The sequence below is a fragment of the Petromyzon marinus genome, chromosome 70, assembly GCF_048934315.1.
Source record: "Petromyzon marinus isolate PM22_M1 ecotype Great Lakes invasive population chromosome 70, UKy_Petmar_22M1.pri1.0, whole genome shotgun sequence".
Lineage (NCBI taxonomy): Eukaryota > Metazoa > Chordata > Hyperoartia > Petromyzontiformes > Petromyzontidae > Petromyzon > Petromyzon marinus.
In genome coordinates, this window is record NC_133736.1 from 5,566,886 (window position 1) to 5,579,657 (window position 12,772).

The 12,772-nt window shown below is 56.8% G+C and overlaps 1 protein-coding gene across 1 annotated transcript in view; it reads left to right on the forward strand.

The window, feature by feature from the left end:
* TPP2 (tripeptidyl peptidase 2) overlaps positions 1 to 12,772 on the forward strand; it is a 98,253-nt gene that overhangs the window by 5,623 nt on the left and 79,858 nt on the right. Inside the window, 9 exon segments of the mRNA XM_076055255.1 lie at positions 1,675 to 2,086; positions 4,254 to 4,289; positions 4,292 to 4,407; positions 5,369 to 5,445; positions 6,097 to 6,224; positions 8,957 to 9,056; positions 10,768 to 10,916; positions 12,025 to 12,140; positions 12,565 to 12,736. Of these exon segments, the coding sequence (XP_075911370.1) occupies positions 1,675 to 2,086; positions 4,254 to 4,289; positions 4,292 to 4,407; positions 5,369 to 5,445; positions 6,097 to 6,224; positions 8,957 to 9,056; positions 10,768 to 10,916; positions 12,025 to 12,140; positions 12,565 to 12,736 (1,306 nt within the window).

Here is a 12,772-nt window from a genome sequence, read left to right on the forward strand (position 1 = left end):
TAGCAGTAGTAGCAGTAGCAGCAGTAGTAGCAGCAGTAGTAGTAGTAGCAGCAGTAGTAGCAGTAGCAGCAGTAGTATTAGTAGCAGTAGTAGCAGTAGCAGCAGTAGTAGCAGCAGTAGTAGTAGCAGTAACAGCAGTAGTAGCAGTAGCAGCAGCAGTAACAGCAGTAGTAGCAACAGTAGTAGTAGCAGCAGCAGCAGTAGCAGTAACAGCAGTAGTAGCAGCAGCAGTAGTAGTAGCAGCAGTAGCAACAGCAGCAGTAGTAGCAACAGTAGTAGTAGCAGCAGCAAGAGCAGTAGTAGCAGCAGCAGTAGTAGGTGTAGTAGCAGTAGTAGCAGCAGCAGTAGTAGCAGCAGCAGTAGTAGGTGTAGTAGCAGTAGTAGCAGAAGCAGTAGTAGCAGCAGTAGTAGTAGCACCAGCAGTAGTAGCAGCAGCAGCAGTAGCAGCAGCAGTAGTAGCAGTAGTAGTAGCAGTAGTAGCAGTATTAATAGCAGCAGCAGTAGTAGTAGCAGCAGTAGTAGTAGTAGCCGTAGTAGTAGCAGCAGTAGTAGCAGCAGTAATAGCAGCAGCAGTAGTAGCAGCAGTAGTAGCAGTGTGTGTGTGTACAGTGTGTGTGTGTGTACAGGGTGTGTGTGAGTGTAGGTGTGTGTGTGTACAGGGTGTGTGTGTGTGTGTACAGGGTGTGTGTGTGTGTACAGGGTGTGTGTGTGTGTACAGGGTGTGTGTGTGTGTACAGGGTGTATGTGTGTGTACAGGGTGTGTGTGTGTACAGTGTGTGTGTGTGTACAGGATGTGTGTGTGTACAGGGTATGTGTGTGTACAGGGTGTGTGTGTGTGTGTACAGGCTGTGTGTGTGTACAGAATGTGTGTGTGTGTGTGTACAGGGTGTGTGTACCGTGTGTGTGTGTACAGGGTGTGTGTGTGTGTACAGGGTGTGTGTGTTGTACAGTGTTGTGTGTGTACAGTGCGTGTGTGTGTGTGTGTGTACAGGGTGTGTGTGTACAGGGTGTGTGTATGTGTCTACAGGGTGTGTGTGTGTATACAGGGTGTGTGTGTGTGTACAGAGTGTGTTTGCGTGTGCGTGTGTGCATGCGTGCGTGTGTGAGTACAGCGTGTGTGTGTGCGTGTGTGACTACAGGGTGTGTGTACAGGGTGTGTTTGTGTGTGAGTACAGTGTGTGTTTGCGCGTGTGTGTGTGCGCGCGTGCGTGTGTGTGTGTGCATGTGTGCAGGGTGTGCGTGTGTGTGTGTGCGCGTGTGCGTGTGTGCGCGCGTGCGTGTGTGAGTACAGCGTGTGCGTGTGTGCGTGTGTGCGTGTGTGCAGAGTGTGTGTGTGTGTACAGGGAGTGTGTGTGTGTGTGTACAGGGTGTGTGTGTGTACAGGGTGTCCGTGTGTGTGCGTACGTGCGTGTGTGAGTACAGCGTGTGCGTGTGCGCGTGTGAGTACAGGGTGTGTGTACAGGGTGTGTGTGTGTGTGTACAGGGTGTCCGTGTGTGTGTGTGTGTGCGTGAGTGTGTGAGTACAGCGTGTGCGTGTGCGTGTGTGCAGAGTGTGTGTGTGTGTGTGTACAGGGTGTGTGTGTGTGTACAGGGTGTGTGTGTGTGTACAGGGTGTCCGTGTGTGTGCGTGCGTGCGTGTGTGAGTACAGTGTGTGCGCGTGTGCGTGAGTGCAGGGTGTGTGTGGACATGAGCGAGCGTGGGGAGCTGTGCGTGTGTGCGCGTGTGTGTGTGTGTGTGCAGGGTGTGTGTGTGCGTGTGTGTGTGTGTGTGTGCGTGTGTGTGTGTGCAGGGTGTGTGTGAACATGAGCGAGCGTGGGGAGCTGTGCGTGTGTGCGTGTGTGTGCGCGTGTGTGTGTGTGCAGGGTGTGTGTGGACACGAGCGAGCGTGGGGAGCTGTGCGTGTGTGCGTGTGTGTGTGCAGGGTGTGTGTGGACACAAGCGAGCGTGGGGAGCTGTGCGAATGCTCCGTGCTGCGGTGCTACCGGGAGCAGCAGGAGCACGCCTCGCTCAGCAGGGCAGCCATGCTCAACTACTCCGTGAGCGTCTACCAGGACGGAGACCTCCTCACCATCGTCACCAACTCTGGTGTGCTGCTCCTCACCACTCACTAGCTCGCTCGCTCACGCACTCACGCATCCACTCACCCACTCACTCACTTACTCACCCACCCACTCACCCACTCACTAACTCACGCACCCACCCAACCACTCACCCACCCACTCACTCACCCACCCACTCACTCACTCACCCACCCACTCACTCACTCACGCATCCACTCACCCATTCACTCACTCACCCACCCACTCACTTACTCACCCACCCACCTCACCCCACTCACTCACCCACTCACTCACTCACCCACCCACCCAACCACTCACCCACCCACCCACTCACTCACTCCACCCACTCACTCACTCACCCACCCACCCACTCACTCACTCCACTCACTCACTCACTTACTCACCCACCCACCCACTCACTCACCCACTCACTCACTCACCCACCCACTCACTCACTCACGCATCCACTCACCCATTCACTCACTCACCCACCCACCCACTCACTTACTCACCCACCCACTCACCACTCACGCATCCACTCACTCACTCACCCACCCACCCAACCACTCACTCACTCACACACTCACTCACTCCACTCACTCACTCACCCACCCACCCACTCACTCACTCACACACTCACTCACTCCACTCACTCACTCACCCACCCACCCACTCACTCACTCACTCCACTCACTCACTCACCCACCCACCCACTCACTCACTCACTCACTCACTCACTCACACGACTCACTCATCACTCCTCACTCACTCACTCACCCACCCACTCACTCACTCACTCCACTACTCACTCATCTACGCAGCCACATACCCAGCCGCCTACCCACACCTAAAATCTCTCTCTCTCCATCTCTCTCCATCTCTCTTTCTCCATCTCTCTCTCACCATCTCATACACAGATAACTGAGAGTATCACATCTCTCTCAGCCATCTCTCTCACCATCTATCTCACCATCTCTCTCTCTCACCATCTCTCTCTCAGCATCTCTCTCACCATCTCTCTCTCTCACCATCTCTCTCACCATCTCTCTCACCATCTCTCTCACCATCTCTCTCACCATCTCTCTCACTCACCATCTCTCTCTCACCATCTCTCTCACCATCTCTCTCTCTCTCTCACCATCTCTCTCACTCACCATATCTCACCATCTCTCTCACCATCTCACTCACCATCTCTCTCACCATCTCTCTCACCATCTCTCTCACCATCTCTCTCACCATCTCTCTCTCTCACCATCTCTCTCTCACCATCTCTCTCTCTCTCACCATCTCTCACCATCTCTCTCTCCCCACCTCTCTCTCTCTCTCACCATCTCTCTCACCATCTCTCTCACCATCTCTCTCTCTCTCACCATCTCTCTCTCTCACTCACCATCTCTCTCACCATCTCTCTCACCATCTCTCTCTCTCACTCACCATCTCTCTCACCATCTCTCACCATCTCTCTCTCCCACCTCTCTCTCTCTCTCACCATCTCTCTCACCATCTCTCTCACCATCTCTCTCTCCTCTCACCATCTCTCTCTCTCCCTCACCATCTCTCTCACCATCTCTCTCACCATCTCTCTCTCTCCCCGCCTCTCTCTCACCATCTCTCTCTCACCATCTCTCTCTCACCATCTCTCTCTCACCATCTCTCTCACCATCTCTCTCTCACCATCTCTCTCTCACCATCTCTCTCTCACCATCTCTCTCTCACCATCTCTCTCTCACCATCTCTCTCTCACCATCTCTCTCTCACCATCTCTCTCTCACCATCTCTCTCTCCCCATCTCTCTCTCCCCATCTCTCTCTCCCCATCTCTCTCTCCCCATCTCTCTCTCACCATCTCTCTCTCACCATCTCTCTCACCATCTCACTCACCATCTCTCTCTCACCATCTGTCTCTCACCATCTCTCTCTCACCATCTCTCTCTCACCATCTCTCTCTCACCATCTCTCTCTCACCATCTCTCTCTCACCATCTCTCTCTCACCATCTCTCTCTCACCATCTCTCTCTCACCATCTCACCACCATCTCTCCCTCCCCGCCTCCCTCTCTCTCACCACCACCTCTCTCTCACCACCACCCTCTCTCTCACTCACCACCTCTCTCTCACCACCACCTCTCTCTCACTCACCACCTCTCTCTCACTCACCACCACCATCTCTCTCTCTCTCCCCGCCTCCTCCCAGGCGCCCACGGCACCCACGTTGCGAGTATTGCTGCGGGGTTTTCCCCGAGGAGCCGGAGCGGAGTGGAGTGGCACCCGGAGCGCAGATCCTGGCCATCAAGATCGGAGACTCACGGCTCAACACCATGGAGACCGGCACCGCACTCATACGCGCGGTACTCACTCATCACTCACTCACACACTCCTCATCACTCGCTCACACACTCACTCGTTCGCTCACTCGCTCATCACTCACTCACACACTCACTCACTCATCACTCACTCACTCATCACTCACTCACACACTCACTCACTCATCACTCACTCACTCATCACTCACTCACACACTCACTCGTTCGCTCACTCGCTCATCACTCACTCACTGCTCGTTCGCTCGCTCACCACTCGCTCACTCGTTCACTCAATCGCTCGCCACTCACTCGCTCGCTCACTCGCTCATCACTCACACACTCGCTCACCCGCTCACTCACTCACTCATCACTCACTCACTCATCACTCACTCACACACTCACTCACTCATCACTCGCTCATCACTCGCTCACACACTCACTCGCTCATCACTCACTCGTTCATCACTCACTCACTCACTCGCTCACTCGTTCATCACTCACACACTCACTCACTCGTTCGCTCACTCGCTCATCACTCACTCACTGCTCGTTCGCTCGCTCACCACTCGCTCACTCGTTCACTCAATCGCTCGCCACTCACTCGCTCGCTCACTCGCTCATCACTCACACACTCGCTCACCCGCTCACTCACTCACTCGCTCGCCCACTCGCTCATTGCTCGCTCACTCGTTCACTCAATCGCTCACTCACTCATCACTCACTCACTCGCTTACCCGCTCACTCGCTCGCTCACTCACTCACTCATCACTCGCTCATCACTCACTCATCACTCGCTCATCACTCGCTCACTCACTCGCTCGCTCGCTCACTCGCTCACTCACTCGCTCATCACTCACACGCTCACTCGCTTACTCACTCGCTCGCCCGCTCACTCGCTCATCACTCACTCACACATCACTCGCTCGCTCACTCGCTCATCACTCACTCACTCACCGCTCACGCTCACCGCTCTCTCTCTCTGTGTGTGTGTGTGCGCTTGGCACAGATGATCGAGGTGATGAATCACAAATGCGACCTCGTCAACTACAGCTACGGTGAAGCGGCTCACTGGCCCAACGCGGGGTGAGCGGTCGACACCACCGTCATCACCGCCACCACCACCACCACTAACACCACCACTAACACCACCACCACTACCACCGTCATCACCGCCACCACCACCACTAACACCACCACTACCACCACCACTACCACCACCACCACCACTAACACCACCGCCACCACCACTACCACCACCACTAACACCACCACCACCACTACCACCACCACCGCCACCGCCACCACCACCACCACTACCACCACTAACACCGCCACCACCGCTGCCACTACCACCACCACCACCGCCACCACCGCCACTAACACCACCACCGCCACCACTACCACCACCGCTACCACCACCACTGCTACCACCACCATCGCTACCACCACCACTGCTACCACCACCACCACTACCACCACCATCACCACCACTACCACCACTAACACCACCACCGCCACCACCGCCACCACCGCCACTAACACCACCACCGCCACCACTACCACCACCGCTACCACCACCGCTACCACCACCACCACCACCGCTACCACCACCACCACCATCACCACCACTATCGTCATCATCATCATCGTCATCATCAGCACCATCCCTTCTCTACCGTGTGTCTCTCTCTCTCACCACCTCACCCTCACCACCCCTCACCACGGAACCCGCAGGCGTGTGTGCGAGGTGATCACGGAGGCGGTGAACAAGCACGGCGTGGTGTTTGTGTCCAGCGCCGGCAACAACGGACCCTGCCTCTCCACCGTGGGCTCACCGGGCGGAACGCTGCCCTCAGTCATCGGTGAGAACTCGCTCACCACGCGGGAGACTCTCTCACCACACGGCTCACCACGCGGGAGACTCGCTCACCACACGGCTCACCACGCGGGAGACTCGCTCACCACACGGCTCACCACACGGGAGACTCGCTCACCACGCGGGAGGCTCACTCACCACACGGCTCACCACGCGGGAGGCTCACTCACCACACGGGAGACTCGCTCACCACACGGCTCACCACACGGCTCACCACGCGGGAGACTCACTCACCACATGGCTCACCACACGGGAGGCTCACTCACCACACGGCTCACCACGCGGGAGACTCACTCACCACACGGGAGACTCGCTCACCACACAGCTCACCACACGGCTCACCACGCGGGAGACTCGCTCACCACACGGGAGGCTCGCTCACCACACAGCTCACCACACGGCTCACCACACGGGAGACTCGCTCACCACACGGCTCACCACACGGGAGACTCGCTCACCACACAGCTCACCACACGGCTCACCACACGGCTCACCACACGGGAGGCTCGCTCACCACACAGCTCACCACACGGGAGACTCGCTCACCACACGGGAGACTCGCTCACCACACGGGAGACTCGCTCACCACACAGCTCACCACACGGCTCACCACACGGGAGACTCGCTCACCACACGGCTCACCACGCGGGAGACTCGCTCACCACACGGGAGGCTCGCTCACCACACGGCTCACCACACGGCTCACCACACGGCTCACCACACGGCTCACCACACGGCTCACCACCTGGGAGACTCACTCACCACACGGGAGACTCGCTCACCACACGGCTCACCACGCGGGAGACTCGCTCACCACACGGCTCACCACGCGGGAGACTCGCTCACCACACGGCTCACCACACGGCTCACCACACGGCTCACCACACGGCTCACCACACAGCTCACCACGCGGGAGACTCGCTCACTACACGGGAGACTCGCTCACCACACGGCTCACCACACGGGAGACTCGCTCACCACACGGCTCACCACACGGCTCACCACACGGCTCACCACACGGCTCACCACACAGCTCACCACGCGGGAGACTCGCTCACTACACGGGAGACTCGCTCACCACACGGCTCACCACACGGGAGACTCGCTCACCACACGGGAGACTCGCTCACCAAGTGTGTGTGGTGTGTATCTTGTGTGATGTGTGTGTGATGTGTGTGATGTGTGTGATGTGTGTGTTTGGTGTGTGTGTGTGTGTGGTGTGTGTGTGGTGTGTGTGTGATGTGTGTGGTGTGTGTGTGGTGTGTGTGTGGTGTGTGTGGGTGTGTGTGTGGTGTGTGTGTGATGTGTGATGTGTGTGTGTGTGATGTGTGTGTGTGTGATGTGTGTGTGATGTGTGTGTGTGATGTGTGTGTGATGTATGTGTGTGTGTGTGGTGTGTGTGTGTGATGTGTGTGTGTGATGTGTGTGGTGTGTGTGGTGTGTGTGGTGAGTGTGTGATGTAAGTGTGTGTGGTGTGTGTGGTGTGGTGTGTGTGATGTGTGATGTATGTGTGTGTGTGGTGTGTGTGATGTTTGTGTGTGATGTGTGTGATGTGTGATGTATGTGTGATGTATGTGTGTGTGATGTGTGATGTATGTGTGTGATGTGTGTGATGTGTGTGATGTGTGTGATGTATGTGTGATGTGTGTGTGGTGTGTGTGTGATGTATGTGGTGTGTGTGTGTGTGATGTGTGTGATGTATGTGTGTGTGATGTGTGTGATGTGTGTGATGTATGTGTGATGTGTGTGTGGTGTGTGTGTGATGTATGTGGTGTGTGTGTGTGATGTGTGTGATGTGTGTGTGTGTGATGTGTGTGATGTGTGTGATGTGTGTGATGTATGTGTGATGTGTGTGTGGTGTGTGTGTGATGTATGTGATGTGTGCGTGTGTGATGTGTGTGTGATGTATGTGTGTGTGTGATGTATGTGTGTATGTGTGTGTGATGTGTGTGTGATGTATGTATGTGTGTGTGATGTGTGTGATGTGTGTGATGTGTGATGTATGTGTGTGTGATGTGTGATGTATGTGATGTGTGTGTGATGTATGTGTGTGTGATGTATGTGTGTGTGATGTATGTGTGTGTGATGTATGTGTGTGTGATGTGTGTGATGTGTGTGTGATGTATGTATGTGTGATGTGTGATGTATGTGTGTGTGATGTATGTGTGTGTGATGTATGTGTGTGTGATGTATGTGTGTGTGATGTGTGTGTGTGATGTGTGTGTGATGTATGTATGTGTGATGTGTGATGTATGTGTGTGTGATGTATGTGTGTGATGTATGTATGTGTGTGTGATGTGTGATGTGTGTGTGATGTGTGATGTATGTGTGTGATGTGTGATGTATGTGTGTGATGTGTGATGTATGTGTGTGATGTGTGATGTATGTATGTGTGTGTGATGTGTGTGATGTGTGATGTATGTGTGTATGTGTGTGTGATGTGTGTGTGATGTATGCGTGTGTGATGTGTGTGATGTGTGATGTATGTGTGTATGTGTGATGTATGTGTGTGTGATGTGTGTGATGTGTGTGTGATTGATGTGTGATGTATGTGTGTGTGTGGCAGGTGTGTGTGTGTGATGTATGTATGTATGTGTGTGTGATGTATGTGTGTGTGATGTATGTGTGTGTGATGTGTGATGTATGTATGTGTGATGTATGTGTGTGTGATGTGTGTGATGTGTGTGTGTGTGATGTGTGTGTGTATGTGTGTGGCAGGTGTGGGGGCCTACGTCTCTCCGGACATGATGGTCGCTGAGTACTCACTGCGGGAGAAGCTGCCAGGCAACCAGTATACTTGGTCATCACGCGGACCCTGGTAGCCCTCCACCGTCACCGCCTCCACCACCGCCATCACCACCACCACCACCACCGCCATCACCACCGCCACCACCGCCACCGCCATTACCACCGCCACCATCACCACCACCACCACCACCACCGCCATCACCACCATCACCACTGCCATCACCACTGCCATCACCGCCATCACCGCCATCACCGCCACCACCACCACCACCGCCTCCACCACCGCCATCACCACCGCCACCACCGCCACCGCCATTACCACCGCCATCACCATCACCACCACCACCGCCACCGCCATCACCACCGCCACCGCCATCACCACCGCTTCCACCACCGCCATCACCACCGCCACCACCGCCATCACCACCGCCACCACCACCGCCACCACCACCACCGCCACCACCGCCACCGCCATTACCACCGCCACCATCACCACCACCACCACCGCCACCGCCATCACCACCGCCACCACCGCCATCACCACCGCCACCACCACCGCCACCACCGCCACCGCCACCACCGCCACCGCCATTACCACCGCCACCATCACCACCACCACCACCGCCATCACCACCGCCATCACCACCGCCATCACCACTGCCACCACCGGCACCGCCATCACCGCCATCACCACCGCCACCGCCCAGCGTGGACGGCTCTCTGGGGGTGTGTGTGTATCTGTGTGTGTGTGTGTGTGTATCTGTGTGTGTATCTGTGTGTGTATATCTATGTGTGTGTATCTGTGTGTGTGTGTGTATGTGAATCTGTGTGTATCTGTGTGTGTGTGTATCTGTGTGTGTGTGTACCAGCGTGGACGGCTCTCTGGGGGTGTGTGTGTGTGTATGTGTGTGTGTGTATGTGTGTGTGTATCTGTGTGTGTGTATGTGAATCTGTGTGTATCTGTGTGTGTATCTGTGTGTGTGTGTACCAGCGTGGACGGCTCTCTGGGGGTGTGTGTGTGTATCTGTGTGTGTGTGTGTGTATCTGTGTGTGTGTGTATGTGTGTATGTGAATCTGTTTGTATCTGTGTGTGTATCTGTGTGTGTGTGTACCAGCGTGGACGGCTCTTTGGGGGTGTGTGTGTGTATCTATGTGTGTGTATCTGTGTGTGTGTGTATGTGTGTGTGTATGTGTGTGTGTGTACCAGCGTGGACGGCTCTCTGGGGGTGTGTGTGTGTATCTATGTGTCTGTGTGTGTGTGTGTGTATGTGTGTGTGTGTGTACCAGCGTGGACGGCTCTCTGGGGGTGTGTGTGTGTATCTGTGTGTGTGTATCTGTGTGTGTGTGTATCTATGTGTGTGTGTATGTGTGTGTGTATCTGTGTGTGTGTGTACCAGCGTGGACGGCTCTCTGGGGGTGTGTATGTGTGTGTATATGTGTGTGTGTGTATGTGTGTGTATCTGTGTGTGTATGTATGTGTGCGTGTGTGTGTATGTGTGTGTATCTATGTGTGTGTGTGTGTGTGAATCTGTGTGTGTGTGTACCAGCGTGGACAGCTCTCTGGGAGTGTGTGTGTGTATGTGTGTGTATCTGTGTGTGTGTGTGTATGTGTGTGTGAATCTGTGTATGTGTATGTATGTGTGTGTATGTATCTGTGTGTGTGTGTGTACCAGCGTGGACGGCTCTCTGGGGGTGTGTGTGTGTATCTGTGTGTGTGTATCTGTGTGTGTGTGAATCTGTGTGTGTATCTGTGTGTGTGTGTATGTGTGTGTGTGTACCAGCGTGGACGGCTCTCTGGGGGTGTGTGTGAGCGCGCCGGGCGGCGCCATCGCCGCAGTGCCCAACTGGACGCTGCGAGGGACCCAGCTGATGAACGGCACCTCCATGTCCTCTCCCAACGCCTGCGGTGGCATCGCGCTCATCCTGTCGGGTCAGTCGCTGGGGTCACCACGGCCGGGTCGCTGGGGTCACCACGGCCGGGTCGCTGGGGTCACGGTGGGCCGGGTCAGTGGCTGGGGTCATGATGGCCGGGTCAGTGGCTGGGGTCATGATGGGCCGGGTCAGTGGCTGGGGTCACCATGGGCCAGGTCAGTGGCTGGGGTCACCGTGGGCTGGGTCAGTGGCTGGGGTCACGGTGGGTCGGGTCAGTGGCTGCGGTCACCATGGGCTGGGTCAGTGGCTGGGGTCACGATGGGCCGGGTCAGTGGCTGGGGTCACGATGGCCGGGTCAGTGGCTGGGGTCACTATGGGCCCGGTCAGTGGCTGGGGTCACGGTGGGCTGGGTCAGTGGCTGGGGTCACGATGGGCCGGGTCAGTGGCTGGGGTCACGATGGGCCGGGTCAGTGGCTGGGGTCATGATGGGCCGGGTCAGTGGCTAGGGTCATCATGGGCCGGGTCAGTGGCTGGGGTCACGATGGGCCGGGTCAGTGGCTGGGGTCACCATGGGCCAGGTCAGTGGCTGGGGTCACCATGGGCCGGGTCAGTGGCTGGGGTCACGGTGGGTCGGGTCAGTGGCTGGGGTCACCATGGGCCGGGTCAGTGGCTGGGGTCACCATGGGCCGGGTCAGTGTCTGGGGTCACGATGACCGGGTCAGTGGCTGGGGTCACGGTGGCTCGGGTCAGTGGCTGGGGTCACCATGGGCCCGGTCAGTGGCTGGGGTCACGATGGCCGGGTCAGTGGCTGGGGTCACGGTGGGCTGGGTCAGTGGCTGGGGTCACCATGGGCCGGGTCAGTGGCTGGGGTCACCATGGGCCGGGTCAGTGGCTGGGGTCACCATGGGCCGGGTCAGTGGCTGGGGTCACGATGGGCCAGGTCAGTGGCTGGGGTCACCGTGGGCCGGGTCAGTGGCTGGGGTCACGGTGGGTCGGGTCAGTGGCTGGGGTCACGATGGGCCGGGTCAGTGGCTGGGGTCACGATGGGCCGGGTCAGTGGCTGGGGTCACGGTGGGCCGGGTCAGTGGCTGGGGTCACGGTGGGCCGGGTCAGTGGCTGGGGTCACCACGGCCGTGTCGCTGGAGCGGTACCTGGGCCTTCTGCAGGACTGAAGTCCCTGGGAGTGCCCTACTCACCGCACTCGGTGCGACGGGCTCTGGAGAACTCAGCGGTGCGGCTGGGGGACATCGAAGTCTTTGCTCAGGGCCACGGACTCATCCAGGTGAGAGACTCACACACACACACAGACTCACACACACACACAGACTCACACACACACACAGACTCACACACACACACACACACAGACTCACTCACTCACACACAGACTCACCACGCAGAGACCCACAGACTCATCACACACAGAGACCCACAGACTCATCACACAGAGACCCACAGACTCATCACACAGAGACCCACAGACTCACCACACAGAGACCCACAGACTCATCACACAGAGGCCCATAGACTCACTGACACAGAGACCCACAGACTCACCACACAGAAACCCACAGACTCACCACACAGAGACCCACAGACTCATCACCACACAGAGACCCACAGACCCACCACACACATAGACCCACAGACTCACTCACACAGAGACTCCCCTCCCTCCTCTCCCCGGCCTACCTCGGGTGGTCCAGGTGGACCGAGCGTTTGACCTGCTCGTGGCGAGTGCCGGCTCGCCCTGTGCCCTGCTGCGATTCTCCGCGAGCGTCGGCTCTCTGCGTGGAGTTTACCTGCGGGAGGCCGAGCAGCTGGGCTCCGCTCACGAGTACGGAGTGTCCATCGAGCCGACGTTCCCCGAGGGCACCGGTGAGACACACAGAGACACAGAGAGACAGAGAGACA